Here is a 22,685-nt window from a genome sequence, read left to right as displayed (position 1 = left end):
GTCCTAGAAATGGGGGCCCTGGGGTTTCTTTGAGAAGTTGGTAGGGATGGAGTGGGCACAAGATGCTGACCTCAAAGCAGTCAGATCTTGGGGCCTACCCCTGGGCTTCACCCCCCGACCCTGTCATGCCTGGGTCCAGCAGAGCCTCCCCCACCTCACCCACAGGTGCCCCAAGGAAATGGGCCCTCACGTGCCCAACGTGACCAGCCTCTGCCTTCAGTATGTAAAGCATGACCCCAACTATAACTACGACAGTGACGAGGACGAGGAGCAGATGGAGACCGAGGACAGCGAGTTCAGTGAGCAAGGTGGGCAGCCGGCTTGTCCTTGGGCGGGTGGGTGGGAATAGATTCAGCCTCCCCATGAGCCCCCCAGCCGAAGACAGGGGCCACATTTGGTGCCCCCATCCTGATCGCAACTCTTCCTGGGGCTCCAGTCCCGCCCTTGGAAATCCAGATCCTCTGTCGCCCCCACACTCTCTGACTGCACAGATCACGAGTGAGTCATGATAGCCGTTGTTTACTGAGCATCTCCTGATGTCCAGAGCGCCCTCTTGTTTCATGTTCCTTACGATGAACCTGGAAAACCTGATATTTATTATCATGCCCATGTTTCAGACAAGAAAACTGAGACTTAGAGATTTGCCTGAGATCATACAGCGAGGAAGGGGCATAGCTGGGACTTGGAGCCATGTCTGCCAGACTCCCCCATCTCATGCTGCCATCTCTGCACCCTTTTTAAAAAAATTTTATATTTGACTACGTCGTCTTAGTTGCCACACGTGGGATCTTTGCTGTATCATGCAAGATCTTTCATTGCAGTGTGCAGGCTCCAGAGCGTGTGGACTCAGTTGCAGTGCTTGGGCTTAGTTGCCCCAAGTCATATGGGATCTAAGTTCCCTGACCAAGGATTGAACCTGCATCCCCTGCATTGCCAGGTGGACTCTTAGCCACCGGACCCCCAGGGAAGTCCCTCTGTACCCTTTGAGTTGTGGCGTCCAAGAGCCATTGCTTTACCCCAGCCATGTGAAGCTCTGATGATGGATTGATTGGCACTAACAGGGAGAGATGCCTGGGTGGGGAATGGACTCAATAGCTTCTTTCCTTCTGTGCCTGTGGTCCTGTCTGTCACTCGGGGATGCCCCTGGACCCTGGAGGCACTGATGGAGGCAAGAGACTTATGTCCTGGTGGGGTACTCTGAGCGAGCTGCAGTGGTGGGAGATGAGATTGGACAGGCATGTAGGGGCCTCAAGTCGCAGGCCAAGGAGATTGGACATTTTCTTGTTAGTATCTAGGAGCTCTGGGTGTTTCTTCATGGGTGACGAGGGGTGAGGGGTGGAGATAACAAACAAGGGGGCGTCAGGGGGACCATCTGCTGAGCTGACAAGGCACATCTGGGGGACCGTCCCCCTGGCCCACCATGGTTTGTCCAGATGCAGCTCTCTGAGAGTCTGAGTTCTCTACAGAGCAGAGTGAGTAGGCACACGCTGGTCTTTGAGCCTCTGGCTGCGGTGTCCCTAGGTAGGACCGTCCTCCTCTGAGCCTCATATATGTCTCCCCCGTGTGTATGGGTGGGCCTTACTCAGCTCTGCTGCTTCTAGCTGTGTGTCCTCAGGAGAATCTCTCACCCTCTCTGAGCCTTACTCGTATCTACAGAAGAGCCTCAAGACACCTTTATTCCTGAGGGGTGAAGACTCGCGTTCTGGCCTCTGAGCAGAGCTAGGAGAGCGAAGAGCCACACGAACACAGCTTCTCTCACTGGTAGTCCTGCTTGGAAGCCAGAATCGGGACCCTGCCCCGGGCGGGGGAGCTGTTGCCTCCCTTCTGAAAGCCGAGTAAACGAAACATCACACAGCCAGTCCTGCAGCCAAAGGACAGGTCTTGTGCCCCAAATGGATTTCCTAAATCCTCACTTGGGAGTCAGTTTTTCCTGGATGCAGTCACAGCAGTCAAGGGTCTGAAGGCAGATGGGGGGACCCTGGTTTACCTCCAGCTAGTTCCCTGTCTGGCGCCATCCCCAGCACACAGCAGGTCCTCATTAACCTGGAGAAGGAAATGGCCACCCACTCCAGTATTCTTGCCTGAAAATCCCCATGGACAGAGGAGCCTGGCGGTCACAGAGTCCATGGGGTCACAGAGTTGGACACAACTTAGCGACTAAGCAGCAACTTCTTAATAGTTACAAGTAGTGACCATGGAGGCTTCCCTGGTGGCTCCGATGGTAAAGAATCTGCCTGCAATGCAGGAGACCCAGGTTCAATCCCTGGGTCAGGAAGATCCCCTGGAGGAGGGCATGGCAACCCACTCCAGTATTCTTGCCTGGAGAATCCCATGGACGGAGGAGCCTGGCGGGCTACATGGAAAGGGGAAGCCCCACCCGAGCCCTCCTCACTGCCCCCTCACTTCTCACCCCTCTGTCCTGGAAGACCAGCTGGGTGGGGCTGGCGGCTCCCCGCCTCGGTGCACAGGCCTCCACGGGTGTCCTGATTCCTGCCCTAGAGAGTGAGGAGGAATACAGCGATGACGACGACATGAGCTGGAAGGTGCGCCGGGCAGCAGCCAAGTGCCTGGCAGCCCTGATCGACTCTCGGCCCGACCTGCTGCCTGACTTCCACTGCGCCCTGGCGCCCGCACTCATCCACCGCTTCAAGGAGCGCGAGGAGAACGTCAAGGCCGACGTGTTTGGGGCTTACATCGTGCTGCTGCGGCAGACGCGGCCCCCAAAGGGGTGGCTGGAGGTCATGGAGGAGCCCACCCAGACCAGCAGCAACCTCCAGATGCTGCGAGGACAGGTATGCCTGCCTGCCCCTCCCTCCGCCCACTGCCCCCCACCTCTTCACTTCCGAAGTGTGTGTATTGAGCACCCGCTGTGTGCCTGGCCTTTTGTATGAAGTGCCTGGACCGCACAGTCTCGGGCAGATAGCCAGTAGCACAAGTAGGATTCTAGGCCACAGGAAGGGGGTTCAGTTTTATTCTAAGAGGGTAGAAGCCACAGGAGGGGGAATATGGTATCCCATTCACATTTGAAAAGGTTCACTGTGGCTGCCATGTGGGAAATGGATTGTGATGGACTGGAGACCACTGCAGCCGTGTAGGTGAAAGGCAGGAGGTTGGACTTGAGAGGTAGTTTTTTTCCTTTTTTAAAAAAATATTTATTTAGGTAATTATTTGGCTGCACTGGGTCTTAGTTGTGGCATGCAGAATCTTTAGTTGTGGCAACTCTTAGTTGCAGCATGTGGGATCTAGTTCCCTGACCAGGGATTGAACCCTGGGCCCCCTGCACTGGGAGTGCAGAGTCTTAGCCACTGGATCATCAGGGAAGCCCCGAGATGTAGTTTTTTGGGTTTGCAGATGGATGTGGAAGGCGAGGGGCTGGGAGATGTCATGTGACTTCTGGGCTCTGGCTAGAGCATGAAGTACAGTCCCCGAGATGGTGGCGCGGGGAATGAGTGGAGTTCTGTTCTGGACATTTATTCAAAGTCCTCATTGGATGCCCGAGTTGAGATGGCAGGTGGGCAGGCAGCACACAAGTCTGGTATCAGATGTAGATCTGGGAGTCATTGCTTCACTGGGATCTGAACCTCGGGAGTGGGGGATCTCATCAGGGAGGGAATCCAGCTGAGGAAGCGGGAGGGGCCCCCAGTCTGGTGACCTTGAGCTGCTCATTTCAGCTCTGTGCCTGTTTCCCAGGTGTCAGGTGGGCTCAGGACTCATGCCCCCCTCAGAGGGTGAGTGTGGAGTGAGGTGTCTGGCGCAGAGCGAGTGATGGGGAGCTCAGTGTGGAATGATCCCCTCCACATGCTGGGGGTCCCTCGTCAGCTGCCTGGGCAGAGCCCCCCAGTAGTGGGTGGGGTGTGTGGGTTCCTGGGTGGTCACTGGCCTTCTCGCCCCTGACTTGCCCACAGGTGCCTCTTGTGATGAAGGCCCTGCAGCGGCAGCTGAAAGACCGGAGTGCCAGGGCCCGCCAGGGCTGCTTCAGCCTCCTCACCGAGCTGGCGGGCGTCCTCCCGGGCAGCCTGGCGGAGCACATGCCCGTGCTGGTAGCAGGTAGGGCGCCCTGGAACCTGGGGTCTGCTCTTCCGGGCTTCTCCCCGAACCCAGCCCCCAGCCTCACTCCCTGCTGGTAGCACCGTTCAACAACCTACAGCGACTCCCCACTGCCAGCAGTGAGCACAGGGCTGGGGTGCAGGCCCTCTGTCCTGTTTCCGTGTAAGTTTCCTGGCCTGTATCCTCAGCCCTGGCCCCGGCCGAGCCCTGACCTCTCAGGACCTGCTGCTGCGTAAGGGCCCAGTGCCTGGGTCCAGCTCAGACGCCTGCGGGTCCTCCACCCCTGCATCCAGGGAGCGCTGAGTTGGGTCAGGGTGCGTGTCCTGGTAACCTGGGCACCCATCCCACAGGCATTGTCTTCTCGCTGGCGGACCGCTCCAGCTCCTCCACCATCCGGATGGACGCCCTGGCCTTCCTGCAGGGGCTGCTGGGCACAGAGCCGGCCGAGGCCTTCCAGCCCCACCTGCCCACTCTCCTGCCACCAGTGATGGCCTGCGTGGCCGACCCTTTCTACAAGATCGCAGCAGAGGCCCTGCTGGTGCTCCAGGAGCTGGTGAGGGCACTGTGGCCACTGGATGCGCCTCGGAGGCTGGACCCCGAGCCCTACGTTGGAGAGATGTCTGCGGCCACCCTGGCCCGGCTTCGGGCCACCGACCTGGACCAGGAGGTGAAGGAGCGGGCCATCTCCTGCATGGGCCACCTCGTGGGTCACCTGGGCGACCGACTCGGGGACGACCTGGAGCCGTCGCTCTTGCTCCTCCTGGACCGCCTGCGGAACGAAATCACACGGCTCTCGGCTGTCAAGGCACTGACGCTGGTGGCCATGTCCCCACTGCGGCTCAACCTGCAGCCCATCCTGGCCGAGGCACTGCCCATCCTGGCCTCCTTCCTGCGCAAGAACCAGCGGGCGCTGCGGCTGGCCACGCTGGCGGCCCTGGCCGCGCTGGCCCAGAGCCAGGGCCCCGGTCTCCCGCCGTCTGCCGTGCGGGCTGTGCTGGCTGAGCTGCCCGCCCTGGTCAGCGAGAGCGACATGCATGTGGCCCAGCTGGCCGTGGACTTCCTTGCTACTGTGACCCGTGCCCAGCCGGCCTCCATGGCCGAGGTCAGCGGCCCCGTGCTGGCCGAGCTGCTGCGGTTGCTGCGCTCGCCCCTGCTGCCAGCTGGGGTCCTGGCGGCCACCGAAGGCTTCCTGCAGGCCCTGGTGGGGACCCGGCCGCCATGCGTGGACTATGCCAAGCTCATCGGCCTGCTCACGGCGCCTGTGTACGATCAGGCGGCGGACGGCGGGCCCGGCCTGCACAAGCAGGTGTTCCACTCGCTGGCCCGCTGCGTGGCGGCCCTCGCCGCGGCTTGTCCCCAGGAGGCGGCGGGCACGGCCAACCGCCTGGTCAGTGATGCCAGGTCGCCCAGCTCGAGCCCTGGGGTCAAGGTCCTGGCGTTCCTGTCGCTGGCCGAGGTGGGCCAGGTGGCCGGGCCGGGCCCACAGCGGGAGCTGAAGGCGGTGCTCCTGGAAGCCCTGGGCTCGCCCAGTGAGGACGTGAGGGCGGCCGCCTCCTACGCGCTGGGCCGCGTGGGCGCGGGGAACCTGCCCGACTTCCTGCCCTTCCTGCTGGGGCAGATGGAGGCCGAGCCCCGGAGGCAGTACCTGCTGCTGCACTCGCTGCGGGAGGCCCTGGGGGCCGCCCAGCCCGACAGCCTGAAGCCCTACGCCGAGGACATCTGGGCCCTGCTGTTCCAGCGCTGCGAGGGCGCCGAGGAGGGCACCCGGGGGGTGGTGGCCGAGTGCATCGGGAAGCTTGTCCTCGTAAACCCTCCCTTCCTCCTGCCCCGGTTCCGGAAGCAACTCGCTGCAGGTAGGGGCCTGGGGATGGGCAAAGGCAGCCCAGATCGGAAGTGGGCAGTGCGCCCAGGAGGTCCACAGTGGGTGAGCTCGTGCAGGTGATGGGGTCTGAGCGACATGGTGTTGATAAGACAGTGCAGAGGAGCCGTTAAAAACAGTGTTTCCTGAGACTCAGGGGGACCCTCTGGGACAGAGGGGACACAATCCTTGATGTGTCCTTCCAACAAGTAAACTTCTCAAGATGCCACTGGGTGTTGTCAGCGGCCACGTGCCCCCGGTGAAGGTTGATAAAGGCGGTTCTCTGAGGGGCCAGAGACGGCAGGGTGCAGAATGCAGCTCATTTGGGCTGGCGCAGACCAGGAGCAAGTGTAAACATGGACTCAGAGTGCCAGGCCCTGTGGCCCGGAGAGGGCCAGGGACAGGGTCAGGAGGGCAGGTGTCATGTCGTGGGGTCAGAGTGCGTCAGGATGTTCCGCAGCTCATGGAGGAAGAAGGCAAGCAGGTGGATGGTGGGCCCTGGGGCAGATCAAAGCCCCTGGGAGTGAAAGGCCTCTGGGCCCAGAGCTGGTCTGCTGGTCTCCACATGGTCAGTGGTGGGTTGGTTGACATAATGCAGGCAGAGTGCTTGGTCTGGTGGGTGGTACCTAATTCGTACTGTTCGTATGTGCTGTCGTTGCTGTGTTAGTGGTTCCGGTTGGGCCCTTACTGGGTGGCTGGTGTAGAAGCTGCTGTGTGGACAGGGCGAGCACGTTGAGGACATCGCCTGTTACACCCCCGGGGCTCTTCATGAGAAACCTTGGGAGGCGAGGGTCTCGGGATGCGGGGCAGTTTCTTTCCTTTTTTAAAAAGAAATTTATTTTTGGCCATACTGGGTGTTTGTTGGAGTGCACAGGCTTTCACTAGTTGTGGTGGGGCTTCGTTGCTTCTTGGCACGTGGGATCTTCCCAGACCAGGGATTGGGCCCATGTGCCCTGCATTGCAAGGTGGGTTTTTAACCACTGGACCACCAGGGAAGTCTGAGCCCTGCCTTTTCATAACTCAGATTTGCTTGGGCCTCACATCCACTGTTGATCCAGCTAACCAGCCACATTTCCTTTTTACCGCCGGCTGTGGGACGCTTGGAGCCAGATCAGCCGCCTAGTACCAGCAAGTTCATGGGACTGCCTCTCTCTGCACGCCCCTCACTCTGGTCTCCATCTCACTTTGCCCTTGGCCTCATTTTTCTTAATTCACTTAATCCTATTCTACGTGTATTATCTTCACCAGCTACCCTCAATCTTCTTAGGAGCCAGTCAGAGTGGAAAGAGAAAGGAAAAAAGCTGCAAGTCTGAAGTCTGTAACTCACTGTCTCATACCCATGCATCAACTTGTAAACTTTGTCCCAAGTCTTGAACTAAAGTCTGTGGGTGGAAACAGCCTTAACCCATTCAGTGCTGTGCGCTAGAGGGGTGGGAGGTGGAGAGGAGAGAGAGATGGCCAATTAATTTCCTCCACCATGATGGGAAGTGTATTTCCTTCCCTTTCTGCAGCTTCTCTATTCAGAAAATGAGCAGAAAAGCAAAATTAAGCAATTTTAGCCCATCTGAAGCACAACTGCTCTCTCCTTGGAGAATGCAGGTTACAGGGGGGCCCAGAGAGAGCTCAGAAGCAGCTGGTGAATTCTGGACTTGCTGTGTGACCTTTGATCTGATTTTAACCTTTCTGGTCTCTCTTCCACATCTGTAAAGTGGAGATTAGCAATAATTTTGAAATCATTTAAACTAACATTATTCAGTGACTAGGATTAATTGAAATCATATGTCTAAAAAAATATCTGAAAAATAGAACGCAGTTCCAAGGCCTGGGCAGAGGTCTTTTTTCAGGTTGAGCCCCTTCTTGGATTCTTGTTCTTAATTCATGTCCTTGGGGTGGCTGCTTGAGAACCGGCAGTTGTACTGTCTCAGCTGCAGCCGGAATTCAGGAGGGATTGCAGGCTGCCAAGGAAAGTGGTAATTGACTTCCTCAAAGATGGATGTGTGGGGTTGCGTGGGAAGAGGTTCCGATCCCATCTCCCACGGAGGCCAGGGGAAGCTTGGCGTCCCCCAGCCCGGGGGTGTCCGGGACCTGCTGTGCCCCCGCCAATGCCACCCCTCCTGTCCTGCAGGTCGGCCACACACCCGCTGCACCGTCATCACAGCAGTTAAGTACCTCATCTCCGATCAGCCCCACCCCATCGATCCCCTCCTGAAGACCTTCATCGGTGAGCACCCCCTCCCTCTGCCCACTTCGGTCCTCTCCACCCTGGTCTTGCTCTTGATTTTTCTTCCTTTTTTTTTTTTTTTTTTTAATATTTTATTGGAGTGTAGTTGATTTACAGTGTTGTGTTAGTTTCAGGTGTACAGTGAAGTGAATCAGTTATACATACACATAAATCCGCTCTTTTTTCTTAGATTTTTTTTCCATATAGGCCATTAGAGAGTGTTGAGTAGAGTTCCCTGTGCTGTACAGTAGGTTCTTAGCAGTTTTCTCTTTTATGTATAGTAGTGCGCATATGTCCGTCAATCTCCCAGTTTATTCCTCTCCCTCTTCTTGGTAACCATGTGTGTTTTCAACATCCATAGGTCTGTTTCTGTTTTGTAAATAAGTTTACTTGTATCACTTTTAAAAACTAGATTCCACATATGAGAGATATTATATTTGTCTTTCCATGACTTACCTCCCTCAGTATGACAGTCTCTCAGTCCATCCATATTGCTGCCAGTGGCATTATTTCATTCTTTTTTATGGCTGAGTAATAGCCCATTGTGGGCTTCCCAGGTGGCACTAATGGTAGAGAACCCACCTGCCAATGCAGGTTAGCTGTAAGTGACACGGATTTGGTCCCTGGGTCAGGAAGATCCCCTGGAGAAGGGCATGGCAACCCACCCCAGTGTTCTTGCCTGGAGAATCCCATGTTCAGAGGAGCCTGGCTGGCTGCAGTCCGTGGGGTCGCACATGCACGCAATAGTCCAATATGTGTATGTACCACATCTTCTTTATCCACTCCCTGTTGATGGACATGTTGGTTGATTCCCTGTCTTAACTGTTGTAGATAGTGCTGTGGTGAACATGGGGCTGCATGTATCTTTTCGAATTAGAGTCTTCTGCAGTTACATGCCCAGGAGTGGGATTGCTGGATCATATGGTAGTAATAGTTCTGTTTCTGGTTTTTAAGGGAACCTCCATACTGTTCTCATAGCAGCTATACCAATTCATAATCCCCCCCAGCAGTATAGGAGGGTCACTTTATCCTTTCCAGCATTTATTGTTTGTAGATTTTTTGATAATGGCCATTCTGACTGGTGTGAGGTGATACCTCATTGTAGTTTTGATTTGCATTTCTCTAATTGTCAGTGACGTGGAGCATGTTTTCATGTGCTTTTTGGCCATCTGTATGCCTTCCTTGGAGAAATGTCTTTAGCTCTTCTGCCTATTGAAATATCTTCTTCCTCATCAAATTTTTGCACACTACATTTTGCATGCATTGTGGTTTCTTGCCTGAATAAATGATTACTGACAGTTATGACAACTAAATAACAACTTTCTAATTTCAGCATTCCTTCCATATTTATTAGTTTGCACTTTATTCTCAGGAATAAGTTTTTGTTTTCCCCCATTTATTCACTGATTTGTTCATATCATTATAGACTCAGGGATTTGTATTTCACTCAGTGGATTATAATCTATTACTGTCTTTTATTTAGATTCACAAGACTGTCTCACACTTAGCCAGTGGGAGCCTTTCAAGCTGGTTCCTATGTTCTGTTGACATGTTTCTGTCATTCTTTTCACATATCCTTATCTTTTGCACAATAAGATGCTCCAGACCCATCTTGAACCTTTCCTGTCTCGTCCCTGGAATCAACCATTTCTCCAAGAAGCCCTGATTCCTGTTAGTGGAGGATGGTACTTATTATGTGTATTACACAGTAACCCCTATATACACGGCTTACCTCCTGTTCCAGTCCAGCACCACAGGATTCATGCTTGTCTTCTCGCTTTCCATGTACCCTTCTGTTATGAGAGAATGCCAGCTTCTATTTTCCACAAGATATTTATTCACTTAATCCTGGAGTACACAGAAGGTAGTCATGAGAATTGCTAACCCTTATCTGTGAAAAATCAGTATTTGCTTATAATTTCATCTTTAGCTTGAGGGGCATCTTGTCACAGAACTTTGGAAGTTACTTAGATGAGTTGTTCTCCTTCACAACCTGGGTACTTATATCATTTGAAGTACAGTTGTGTTTTTTTTTTTTAGGGATCCCTCTCATTCTTGATTTTATTTGTTTATTGACTATATAAAACATGAACGTAGTCTTTAAAAAGTCTAACTTACACAAAAAGATGTGTGCTCAGAGAAATGCTGTGTGACTCTGTGTAAGTCTCTTTGCCTCTCTGATCTTCAGGATGCTCATCTGAGATAAAATCAAGGGAGTGTTTACAGAGTCCTCACTTGGAGTCCTGCCATGTGCTTTTTAGACATTCAGTTCAGTTCATTCAGTTCATTAATTCAGTCGCTCAGTCGTGTCCGACTCTTTGTGACCTCATAAATTGCAGCATGCCAGGCCTCCCTGTCCGTCACCAACTCCCGGAGTTGACTCAGACTCATGTCCATCGAGTCAGTGATGCCATCCAGCCATCTCATCCTCTGTCGTCCCCTCCTCCTCCTGCCCCCCAAGCCCTCCCAGCATCAGGGTCTTTCCCAATGAGTCAGCTCTTCGCATGAGGTAGCCAAAGTATTGGAGTTTCAGCTTCAGCATCAGTCCTTCCAATGAACACCCAGGACTGATCTCCTTTAGGATGGACTGGTTGGATCTCCTTGCAGCCCAAGGGACTCTCAAGAGTCTTCTCCAACACCACAGTTCAAAAGCATTAATTTTTCGGTGCTCAGCTTTCTTCACAGTCCAACTCTCATATCCATACATGACCACTGGAAAAACCATAGCTTTGACTAGACGGACGTTTGTTGGCAAAGTAATGTCTCTGCTTTTTAATATGCTGTCTAGGTTGGTCATAACTTTCCTTCCAAGGAGTAAGTGTCTTTTAATTTCATGGCTGCAGTCACCATCTGCAGTGATTTTGGAGCCCAAAAAAATAAAGTCTGACACTGTTTCCACTGTCTCCCCATCTATTTCCCATGAGGTGATGGGACCAGATGCCATGATCTTAGTTTTCTGAATGTTAAGCTTTAAGCCAACTTTTTCACTCTCCTCTTTCACTTTCATCAAGAGACTTTTTAGTTCCTCTTCACTCTCTGCCATAGAGTGGTGTCATCTGCATATCTGAGGTTATTGATATTTCTCCCGGCAATCTTGATTCCAGCTTGTGCCTCTTCCAGCCCAGGGTTTCTCATGATGTACTCTGCATAGAGTTAAATAAGCAGGGTGACAATATACAGCCTTGACGTACTCCTTTTCCTATGTTGGAACCAGTCTGTTGTTCCATGTCCAGTTCTAACTGTTGCTTCCTGACCTGCATACAGGTTTCTCAAGAGGCAGATCAGGTGGTCTGGTATTCCCATCTCTTTCAGAATTTTCCACAGTTTATTGTGATCCACACAGTCGAAGGCTTTGGCATAGTCAATAAAGCAGAAATAGATGTTTTTCTGGAACTCTCTGCTTTTTCGATGATCTAGCAGACATTGGCGATTTGATCTCTGGTTCCTCTCTGCCTTTTCTAAAACCAGCTTGAACATCTAGAAGTTCTTGGCTCATGTATTGCTGAAGCCTGGCTTGGAGAGTTTTGAGCATTACTTTACTAGCGTGAGAGATGAGTGCAATTGTGCAGTAGTTTGAGCATTCTTTGGGATTGCCTTTCTTAGGGATTGGAATGAAAACTGACCTTTTCCAGTCCTGTGGCCACGGCTGAGTTCTCCAAATTTGCTGGCATGTTGAGTGCAGCATTAGCACATTTTAAATGCTGAAACCAGTCCTACAGTTGTTACCCCCATTTTACAGATGAGGACGTTGAGGCGGCCCAAGGTCCCACAGTAACCTCATGGTCAAGCCTAGATTTAAACCCAGGCCACACGCAAGTCCACTTTCTTATCTGGACTTTGTTGTGCAAAGTAGATGCTCAGAACACATCCATACCGGTCCAGGCAGGTCTCAGTGGCCCCCGTTTACCAGATAAGCGAGGTGGGGTGGGGACGGCTGGTGTTTGGCTGCGGCTGTGCCGCCCCTCACCCCGGCTTCTGGTCTCGCTGCCAGGAGAATTCATGGAGAGCCTGCAGGACCCAGACCTGAACGTGCGCCGGGCCACACTGGCTTTCTTCAACTCCGCCGTGCACAACAAGCCCTCTCTGGTCCGCGACCTGCTGGACGACATCCTGCCCTTCCTCTACCAGGAGACGAAGATCCGCCGCGACCTCATCCGAGAGGTAAAGCGGGGGAGAACACAGCCAGGAACCCTCAGACCGGACTGCTGGGGCTGGGGAGAGGCTTAGGGCCAGGTTCATCAGAGCCAGCGCTGGCTCACAGGGTCCAGTCTGCCCCTGTGTTTCCTGGCGGTGTGAGCCTGGCTGGGGCAGCCCCAATCCTCTCTCAGCCTCAGTTTCTCCAAACGGAAAGACATAATGGTGTCCACATTGTAGGGTTCTTGAGACGATTTAATAAGCTAACTCTTGCAAGTGCTCAGAACTGCTCCTGGCACACAGTCGGCGCTCAATAAACGTGGGCAACTCTTGTGATCACTTGACATTCAGCAGGTGTTCGAGGGACACCAGCCCTGCGCCTGGGCGCCAGGACTCAGCTGGCCCAGACACAAGCCACCAGTTTGCTAATGGCCTGATTATTGAACTTACTTAGAGCCCACGTGGTGAAGTTAGGATATAAGAGGCAGAGAGTTAAAGTGACAATAGCCAAGTCCTTGCATGATATAAAGAGAAGGTCTGAACCACCTAGCATCTCGGAGGAAGATACAATTCTGTTTAGAGAGGTTAGGAAAGTTCCCCTAGGGAAGGCATCTGAAGTGGGCTTTGAGGGGTGAGTAGGAGTTTACCACTACAAGCAGACCCTTGTGGTTGTAACAATGTCAAAGAGACCTGGGTTTTTAATTCTGATTAAATCACTTACTAACTTGGGCTCGTCTCCTTGGGCAAGTTAGTTAACATTTCTGAGCCTTAGTTTCCTCATATATTAAACGGAGTTTATAGTAACACTGTCTTCCTGGGACTCTTGTGATGATTTGGTCAGGTGTCATCTGTCCAGCAGTCAGCACAGTGCCTGGCAGAGCTTACCTGTTCAGTGGATTATCATGTCATTTGAATTACTGTTACTATTGTCATTATCAAAAGGCATCGCAGGCTGAGCTCAGGTGTGGAGACTGGAGAGTCTAAGGCATGATCTGGGGACAGGACACAGTGCTGAATGAGGGAGGGGTGCACAGCAGGAGCTTGGGGAGGTGTCTTCCGTGTCCTGGGGTCACAGCCCCCAGCCCGTCTTCCTCCCTTCCTCCTGCAGGTGGAGATGGGGCCCTTTAAGCACACGGTGGACGATGGGCTGGACGTGCGGAAGGCGGCCTTCGAGTGCATGTACTCACTGCTGGAGAGCTGCTTGGGCCAGCTGGACGTCTGCGAGTTCCTGAACCACGTGGAGGACGGCCTGAAGGACCACTACGATATCCGGGTAGGAGGAGCCCCTGCCTGTTTGTCCCCCACACCCCCCCAGGCACCCCCACGAAAGTAGTCGCATTGTTCTATCTTTTTGGCTGCACAGTGTGGCGTGTGGGATCTTAGTTCCCTGACCAGGGATCAAATCCATGCCCCACCCCCCACCCCTCCCTGCCTTGGAAGGCAAAGTCTTAACCACTGGACCATCAGGGAAGTCCCCCGCTTTGTTCTTTTCCAGTAAGAAAAAGAACCCAGTTCTCACACCTTTGGTGGGAGTGGGCAAGGCCTTGGGAGGTCAGTTTGGCCGGAACTACAAAAATGTAGACCTTAGAAACGTTTTATGCATGTATTTCTTGATTCATTTGTGGCTGTCCTGGGTGTCTTGCTTCACGAGCTTTTCTCTAGATGCGGCATGCAGAGGCTACTTTCTGGTTGCAGCGCGTGGGCTTCTCGTTGCGGTGACTCCTCGTGTTTTGGAGCACAGAGTGCAGGGTGCTTACAGCTCCGGGCCTCTAGAACCGCTCCGGTGGTTGTGGCTCCGGGCTTACTTGCTCTGTGGCATATGGGCTCTTCCCACACCAGGGAATGAACCCACATCTCCTGCACTGGCAGGCGGATTCTTTACCACCAAGCCACCAGGGAGGCCCTGAGCACATTTCAAAATGTGGAATTCACTCCGTGAACTGACTCCGTGGACTTGAACTCCCAAACACATGTTCATGTTCCAGGAGTTTTAGGCGAGAGGCAGTTCTCCAGAGCTTTCTGGGAGTTGGGAAATGCTGGCAGCCACCAAAATGTCTGCTCATGGGGAGCTGGCTCAGTGCACTGGGTCCCTCCCGTCACGGGATCCTGACACTGTTGGAGTGGGATCTGTGTGCTGGCAGGGAAGGTGGCCCAGACCCCCCGTCAGGTGGAGAGTGAGTTGCAGAAGTTTGGGCCATTTTATTACCTGTGGGGGAGACAGGTTTCACCTTCTGTCCTTGTGGAGCTTTTTAATATATATACAATGAGCATGAATCCTTTTTATAATGAAAAACCAATGTAAAATAATCAAGTCATTAATTGTTCCTGTTTAGACAATATAAACGAAGAAGGCAATGGCACCCCACTGCAGTACGCTTGCCTGGAAAATCCCATGGACAGAGGAGCCTGGTGGGCTGCAGTCCATGGGGTCGCGAAGACTCGGACACAACTGAGCGACTTCCCTTTCACTTTTCACTTTCATGCATTGGAGAGGGAAATGGCAACCCACTCCAGTATTCTTGCCTGGAGAATCCCAGGGACGGGGGAGCCCTGGTGGGCTGCCGTCTATGGGGTCGCACAGAGTCAGACACGACTGAAGCTACTTAGCAGCAGCAGCAGACAATATAAAAGTGAATAAATGGAGTGGTAATCACCCAAAAGTTCCACACACGTAAGAGCCAGTGTTGTCAATCTCAGTGTTTGCTGGGCAAATGCACAAAAACATTCCTTAGTCAGCCAGTATTTGGTGAGTACCAGCAGAGATCAGTGCAGCAGGCAGGCTGGCTGCCTCTTGGGACTTGAGTTCCGGGGGCCGGGTCCAGACCTCTGCTCCTTTCCGTCCCGGGCTGTTTCACCACGAACTGTCTCCTTCCCCTGGTCAGATGCTGACCTTCATCATGCTCGCCCGACTGGCTGCCCTGTGTCCTGTGCCCGTCCTGCAGAGGGTGGACCGGCTCATCGAGCCCCTCAGGGCCACCTGCACTGCCAAGGTAAGCCCCCTGCCCAGCCCTGGGGGTACCTGCCGGGTCCCCTGCGGACGGCTCATGGTTACCATTTACTGAGAACCTCCTGAGATACAGGTGGTATATGAGACACCATTCGGTCATTATCACCGTCTTAATTCTTACCATTACATACACAGAACAAAGGTTCAGAGAGGTTACCAAGGCTACAGTAAAGCTGGTATTCAAACCTGGCTCTTTATTAAGCATGTCCTGAGTGTCAGGCCTCGTGCAGGTACCACCAGGCATGTGATACTGAACATGGTGGACTCCCTCCTCTCACATCCGAATGGGGAAACTGAGTCAGACACTTAGATAGAAATCGCTGGTTGATTGCTAGCTATCAGGCAGTTACCCTGGAGTGCCTCATGGTCCGGGGAGGATCTGGAGCAGAAGGCTCACGGAAAGCTGTGTGTTGAGAACAGAGCCTGTCACACCCAGGGCACCCAGTAAATGCCTGCCAAATGCAGGAACTAATTTGGGTTTTGGAAGGGTTTGAATTAACCAAGAAAAGGGCAGAGCCATTTGAATCCAGCACTGCCCAATGCCAGGCTCTTAACCTCTACCAGGAAGAGCCTGAGTGTTGTCTGGGTTGAGTCATGGAGTGTCCAGAGAGCAGACCAGGAACCTGGACTTGATTCCATAAAGAGCAGGGAAATTCCCGAGATTCCCTGAATAGGCGGGTGAGGTGGGGATAAGGCAACAGAAGGCAGGCGAGCCAACTTTGGGCTGGTAAGCAGAACGGGTTGCACTTGAGTGGGGGGAAGGGGTCAGCTAGCAGGCTGTCAGAACAAGCCATCCCAGTCCAGCGGTGCCAAGAGCCTACTTTAAGCACGTAAATAAAGCTAGGAGATGGGGCATGAGCTGGGCAAGATGATAGGTGACCAGCTCGTTTCCACTTTAGGTCAAAGCTGGTTCCGTGAAACAAGAGTTTGAGAAGCAAGATGAACTGAAGCGCTCAGCCATGAGGGCAGTGGCCGCCCTGCTGACCATCCCGGAAGTGGGCAAGAGCCCCATCATGGCTGACTTCTCATCTCAAATTCGATCCAATCCCGAACTGGCTGCCCTCTTTGAAAGCATCCAGAAGGATTCCGTTTCGGCTCCCAGCACAGACTCCATGGAACTCAGCTAGCACCCAGACCCTGGGGACCCCAACTTGCAAGGAGGCCCACCAGAGTCAAAGCCAGAGCCTCGCCCTCCTACCACTGCAGGCCTCTACTCCTGCCCTTTCTCCATCTCCCTGGGGGCCCTCCAGCACCTTCTCCAGGGACCCCAACTCACAGGCTCTGTCAGAGCTGCCAACAGTTGGCCCCTTTAACTCAGGACAGTCATTCAGAGGGGGTGTGGTAGTCCTTCCAGGCCTCCCATGAAAATGGATGTGACTTCACACAGGTTAGCCTGGCTCCCTCCAGCCGGGGGTCCCTGCCTTCCTCCCCGCCACTGTCCCAGACGTTGTCATTCTCCTTTCTCTACTTCACCTGTTCTGATCTGCCAAAAATTAGTGCTTTGGCTGGGCATCTGAAAATCGAGATACCTCTATGAGCTCTTCACACTTTAGAGTCCAAAATGCTTTATAGTTTTGCAAGGCCAGGTGGGTTGGGTAGGAAATAAGATGTAATTTTTTCTAATCCCCAGACTCTCATGTAGCAAATTGGCAAATGTGTCACTGGGTGGTTTGTGAACCCGTCCTCTTTACTTTTTAGTATCAAGGACACAAACAGTCAATGTCAGGCCAAACAATTTTCTGCCATCCCAGGTCAATAAAGGACAGATCCTAAATCATTATTTTCTCTGCACAATTCCTTTCCTCAGTAGTTAAGACCGTCAGAATGCTTCCCAAGTCTTTCAGAGAAATGAAATGACCAGTAATTTACTCAACATATATTTTGTTACATTAGGTTTTGAACAGGACCCAGTCTGAGACATCCATCTACTAGAACTGTGGGATTTAAACCCAATCTTGTGCCAGAGTGCCACACGCCCTGTCCCACGTGACCTGTGCTGCTGAAACCATGTGTTGGAAAAATGGTTCATAAAAAGTCATAGAGCAGCTGAATTCTAGCTATTCTACAGCTGAATTCTACCTGAGATCTACGGCTACGGTTGAAAAGGGAAACCTGATTGTCCTCAGTCTTTGTAAGAACCGCACAGGGTAACTTCTATTCTAACTTTACAAAGTAAGGCTAAAAAATGACTACCTGCTTCAAGTGCAAGGACCTTCCATCTGGGTCTCAGAACCTACCCCGGTCTGAGCACTTGAGGTGTGCGCCCTGCGAAGGATCACAGGTCCTTTACAAACCACCCCTTCCAAACAGGTTCCAGAGAGGACAAACAGGCAGAAGACCCATCTGTGGCGAGCTGTCATACTGAAGAGTAAGAACCAAGGGGGAGATGCCAGATGGTCGGGTTTTATGCTTTTATTACCACAAACAAAATGTGCACATGAGCTGTCTATTCATTTTCCTCGCTGCGCAGTCTGGCATTGGGATTGGTGATCCTGATGGCCAGCTGGGCTGCTCTTTCCACAATGGCCTTGCGGTTCTTGGAGGAGACGTTGTGAGCAATCTCAGCACAGTAAGATCTGGAAGAGACAATCAGTACGTGGGAAAGGAGGCCTGCCTGGAAGGCACGCTGTTCCAGTGGGAAGGCACGAGCTTTAGTTCCTTTGCTTTCAGAGCCACAGCACTGAAGGCAGGGGCTCAGACTCACCTGATTCCGCGGTACTAGCAGCAAGCTCCTAAATGTTCCCTGGTAGAGACCCCTCTCACTGAGTCCTCCCAGCGGCCTTGTGACCCAAGCAGCACCTCCATTTTACAGACAAGGAAACCAAGGCCACAAGGTGGAAGTGAATTCCCAAGTCACAGCCAGGCCAGGATGGCTCAGCCCTCTGGGCCAACCTGCCCAGCTCAAGGCAGTCTCAGGGAGCTTGGCCTTGCCAGTTAAAAGTTTAGGTAAACTTTCTGCAAAGCAACCAACAACCAAAATCCAACAGTCTGTTTAAGCCAAGGGCTCCCCTGCCCAGACCATAAACATTGTTTGCTGCAGACAAAATTCAAGTTGAAAAGTAACAATGTCTAGACTCACCCAGTGAATGACAAGACCCAACAATCCTGAGCACTCACCAGGTACTGGTCTATTCATTCCTTCATAGTCACATCCCACCCCAGGTTGTCAGCAAATTGGTCTCATGAGCACATTTCAGCAAGGAAATGCCTTATGAAGCCATTACAGCGGATTAAGACTAGACACACCACCCCTGACCAATCTCAGCAGACTCTAAAGGCAGCAGGCAGAATTAAGAACTCTGCAGGAAAATAGCTTCACAGTAAGAGAGAAACCAATCCAGACAGAGAACTGCTTTGTTTTAAAGTCTACTCATGCCAGTATCTTAAAGGAGACCTAAGTTGTATCACACTTTCCATCTTTAAAAAAAAAACACCACCACCCAGGTCCTCATCTTGTGTATTTAATAATCACGATCACAGTGCACATATTTAAAATACTTTTTTCTCTGCTTGGGCATCTTCCATACATGACCACTGGGTTTTTGTTTTTTTTTTTTTTAAATGACCACTGTTTTTAATATAAGCACAACATTCCAGCTGGTGCTTGTACCCCCACCATTCACCAGTGATGTGTTGTTCAGTTACTGCAATGATCAACTCAGTTTCAATTATTTAAAGATAAATGCCCAGAAATGGAACTTGTGAATTAAATTAGATTCAGAGTATTTCTGTGGCTATTGATAACAAACTACCAAGGTACTATTAAAAACACACTTATCTTTATGGCAACCAGCAACATATGCACTGCAATCTTTGCTACACAAAAGGTATTAAACTACACCATTCTGTCACAGTTCTCTACCAACCTGCTCACTCAGTGCGGTCTGGGCATCCAACATTAATTCCTAAGCCCATCCTTTCCAAAATACTTCCAGTATTTTAATGCTTGGCTAAATTCCTGACCTACAGAAACTCAACAGTGAGGGAGAATACTAGTTGTTTATGACTTATGCCCAGAATTTCTACGGGTAGTGGAAGAAAACAAACTCTCCTCCACTTAACCAAAAAATACCGTTTCCCCCAATCCAGATTAAAATTGTGTCTAAATCACCCCCCACGAAAAAACTCTTCTCATCCCACTGCCCTACACAGACCACAGGTCATTGACACACAGAGCTCCCCAAGTGTCTAAATTCCTCAGAACACGTGCTGTCCCCTGCCTGCGGCCTCTCCCTTCTCAACTTCACATCAGGGCCCCAAAAGAGGCAGCAACACCTCCACGCCTGCAGCCTTCTGCACAGTCCTGTGGCCACAGCACTAAGAATCCCTTGGGTCTTGGGCTCTGTTTCATCCCTGCCCCTCCCCCCACATAAGTAATGTTCTGGAAACCACTGCCAGAGGATGCTGCAGTGCCAAGCAAAACCATTACCTCTTTTCAGGTCCCAGGCCTCTACACTTTCAGGACACCCCCTCCTCCCAGCAAAGGAAACATTCTGGAGTCCCCAACAAGCATCCTCCAAGCTCCTGAGGACACAAGACTCCTCCAACTGCATTCTAGAAGGTCTAGAGTTGCCTGCCCAAACCGATCTCACAGGCTGGCTTCTGACACCTGAACCCAGAGGCGAGACCCAACTCACTTGTTGCACATCAGCAGCACCTCAAGCTCCTTGACGTTGTGGACCAGGAACTTCCGGAAGCCGCTGGGCAGCATGTGCTTGGTTTTCTTGTTGCTCCCGTAACCGATGTTGGGCATCAAGATCTGGCCCTTGAATCTTCTGCGCACCCTGTTGTCAATGCCTCTGGGTTTCCGCCAGTTCCGCTGAAAATAAAAAAACACACATGGTTAGTGTCTGTGAAGATGCCAACTCTGCCTTCAGGAGAAAAAAGGGGGCCAGATGAAATGTGCCAAACTCTAGTTGTCTTTGGGTAACAGGATTTCATAGGAGCACCTACATTTGACCAGCACAAATACACACCCCCATTCACACGCCTTCCAAGCAAAGGAAAAGCAGACTACATACCCATGAACCGTGAGGGGCCTGTGTATAAAGATGAGGAGCCTGGCTTTCAACATCACACTCAGCACCTAAGTTTTCCCACCTATGCAGTAAGTATAATCTCTCCTTCATATTGTCACAAAGGCACCTGAGATGTAACTAGTATAAGCCTCTACATACCTCAGAACAGGCCCATGCCCCGTGTGTCATTTAAATTTCAACTTTACACATACATCAAGAGCCTGAGTGCCAGTGAGGCAGGGACACCTGGGGTTCTAGAGAGCCCTGCCATCAGCCAGAGACCAGTCATCTAGCAAAGCTCAGAAACCCAACAGCCTGTTTAGGAATCATCTATTTTCTTTTCACTCAACACATACTTCCATCCTGGGCCACATACCTTGATTTTGACATATCGATCTGACTGATGCCTAATGAACTTCTTGGTCCTCTTCTTGACGATCTTAGGCTTCACGAGGGGTCTGAGGGCGGCCATGATGCCTTCAAGAAAGAGGCAAGAGACCACGTCAAAGATGACTTCTTGGAAGGAGACTTTCTCGCCCTGCCCGGAGGCTTGAGCTCTTGTTGCAGAGTGTCTTCCAATCACCAGATACTGAGCAAACTGGGAATGGAATGGGTACCTCTGCCAGGCTTGCTTTCCCTCCCGACTCTGAAGCTGGCAGAATACAAGCCATTCTCCAGATGCGATCCTGGGAGGTTAGGGGGTCACCCTGCATAGTCAGAGCCAAGAAAGAATGCCGCCCAAGGGGGATCCTCGAAGGTCAAGACGCAGTTTCACATTCCCAGAGATCCTGACCCGCTACCAGAATTTCGGTTAATTACACTATTCGAGTCGTAGCTCGGCTTTTTTTTTTTTTTGCGGTCCCGCCACAGCAGCAACCCCAGGGCCAGAAATTGGAGGAGCGCCGAACAGTGGAAATAGACAAACACACGTGAGTAGACAGGGCTAAGCGAGGTGATCCGAGGACTCGAGCTAGGGCAGTAAGGCCGCAACTCTCCCAGCCCCCTAGGACCCCCTCATATTCTGGCCCCAACCAGCGCCCTGCGCCCCCAGGGCTCAAACAAGCTGTCCGCAGCTCTGACTGACCCCAGGCGGCCTCCGTTGGAGCACAAGCGGCCCTGGGAAGAGAACCTCCATCACCCGCCGGGCCGCTTCGCTCGGATTCTGTACGCGCTCCAGCCAACAAAGAAGGGCAATGCCCACCCAGACGACTTCTCGGGAGGACGAGCTTCCCCGACAGGCGGTGAAGGGGCCAGATGCAGACCGCAGAGACGCGGATGGCCAACGATTAACACTCACCGAGTCAGAGATGGCTGCCACCTCCGTAGGCAGCGCCGAGGAAGAGAGAGGAAGGTGCCGCGCGGGGGCTGATGGGACGTCACTTCGCATCCTGACAGAGAAAAGGCAAACACTTCCGGCGTTTAGCCCTTCAAAGATACTAAAGACACGTCAGAGAAATAATACTGAAAAAAAGCCGAGGCTGCCTGTGTTTTCCTAGTTATTAATATCTAGGAGTAGCACTAAAAATTTTCATGCCTTCAGTTGGGGCCGCATAAAATTTGAAATTCTTTTTGAGCTTCTAAGACCTAGTGAGGAGTCACTCACTTCCGCCAGGAATTGAAGCCGTCCCTCCGGAGGATAATCCAATTTTTAGATTATTTCCCCCCGCGTTTCTTCTCCCGAAGTGCGCCTCTTAGTGGCCAGGAGAGAGCAAAACATAGACTTCCTAATAATTCTCTCACGTGAGTTTATAAACAGCAATGAGACGGTTAAAACACTCATTCGGTGGATTTCGCACAGTTCCAGAAATAGTTCTATTAGTTTCCTCATTTTACATATGTATAGAGTGAAGTTTGGAGATTTCACACACACACAAATCCACACTTCTAACCATTAGGCTAGACGGTCTGGTTATTCATCGTTCTTGGTTTGTTTAATTTTACCTTCTGTTTTTAACATTAATGTCAAAATCAAATTTCAAGAGAAAAGAAAATGGCCCTTGATTCCAAGACCTGAACACAATACGGATGTCTTGTCATCAGTGATCTTGGTACTTACACAGCCAGGCGGAGACAGAAGCTGAGATGGATTGATTGTGTTGTTGACTGCGTAATGGGTGAGAAGGTAAGGGCGTGTTGACAACTCCTTGGTGAGATTTTGACTGTGGAGGGGGAGAGTGAGGAGACCCGGAGACATGAGATGGGAATTGTGAAGGGAATGTCTTGCCCAAAATCACATTGCTGGCGGCACCACCCCTCAGGAATCCCGCTTGTCCTGCGGCAGGAGGAGCCTGCTGGGATGCCCAGCACAGAGGCACTGAGCTAACAGCAGCCCACAGGGTGTGTGTCGTGATGGAAAAGGTCTTGACGGGGTCAGATGGGTGAGTCAGGGGAAGGGCTCAT

The 22,685-nt window shown here is 52.0% G+C and overlaps 2 protein-coding genes and 1 non-coding gene across 5 annotated transcripts in view; 1 reads left to right on the top strand and 2 right to left on the bottom strand.

Moving 5' to 3' along the window:
- Positions 1–17,041, top strand: part of CAND2 (cullin associated and neddylation dissociated 2 (putative)) — a 29,684-nt gene extending 12,643 nt beyond the window's left edge. For 2 of the 3 annotated variants that reach the window (XM_020872545.2, XM_070463404.1), the window contains exons 7-15: positions 166–308; positions 2,500–2,792; positions 3,906–4,047; positions 4,398–5,900; positions 8,031–8,126; positions 12,118–12,287; positions 13,369–13,533; positions 15,143–15,250; positions 16,167–17,041. In XM_020872545.2, the coding sequence (XP_020728204.2) occupies positions 166–308; positions 2,500–2,792; positions 3,906–4,047; positions 4,398–5,900; positions 8,031–8,126; positions 12,118–12,287; positions 13,369–13,533; positions 15,143–15,250; positions 16,167–16,394 (2,848 nt within the window). In that variant the 3' untranslated portion in view covers positions 16,395–17,041. The remainder of the gene's footprint in view (positions 1–165; positions 309–2,499; positions 2,793–3,905; positions 4,048–4,397; positions 5,901–8,030; positions 8,127–12,117; positions 12,288–13,368; positions 13,534–15,142; positions 15,251–16,166) is intronic. The other variant, XM_070463403.1, reaches the window with a different exon arrangement.
- Positions 17,042–17,664: 623 nt separating this feature from the next.
- RPL32 (ribosomal protein L32) lies at positions 17,665–21,690 on the bottom strand. The gene is made up of 4 exons (XM_020872553.2): positions 21,583–21,690; positions 20,662–20,762; positions 19,905–20,086; positions 17,665–17,843 (listed from the first exon to the last, which is right to left on the bottom strand). The coding sequence occupies exons 2-4, from the start codon at positions 20,755–20,757 to the stop codon at positions 17,714–17,716; spliced, it is 408 nt and encodes a 135-aa protein (XP_020728212.1). The 5' UTR covers positions 20,758–20,762; positions 21,583–21,690; the 3' UTR covers positions 17,665–17,713.
- Positions 20,842–20,981, bottom strand: LOC139033789 (small nucleolar RNA SNORA7). The gene has a single exon (XR_011486269.1). It is a non-coding gene; the product is annotated as a small nucleolar RNA SNORA7 (small nucleolar RNA).
- Positions 21,691–22,685: the final 995 nt, after the last annotated feature.

This window comes from Odocoileus virginianus, unplaced genomic scaffold (genome assembly GCF_023699985.2).
Source record: "Odocoileus virginianus isolate 20LAN1187 ecotype Illinois unplaced genomic scaffold, Ovbor_1.2 Unplaced_Contig_2, whole genome shotgun sequence".
NCBI classification, from domain to species: domain Eukaryota; kingdom Metazoa; phylum Chordata; class Mammalia; order Artiodactyla; family Cervidae; genus Odocoileus; species Odocoileus virginianus.
Note: the sequence above shows the minus strand (reverse complement) of the source record. Positions and strands in the feature narration are given on the sequence as shown.

What these genes read in the sequence shown, in the direction of transcription:
- RPL32 (XM_020872553.2), bottom strand. Translation starts at nt 20,757, where the DNA reads ATGGCCGCCCTCAGACCCCTCGTGAAGCCTAAGATCGTCAAGAAGAGG. An exon ending in ATCGATATGTCAAAATCAAG is followed by an intron (nt 20,087 to 20,661) that starts GTATGTGGCCCA and finishes TTTTATTTTCAG; the next exon opens with CGGAACTGGCGGAAACCCAG. An exon ending in GTGCTGCTGATGTGCAACAA is followed by an intron (nt 17,844 to 19,904) that starts GTGAGTTGGGTC and finishes TGTCTCTTCCAG; the next exon opens with ATCTTACTGTGCTGAGATTG.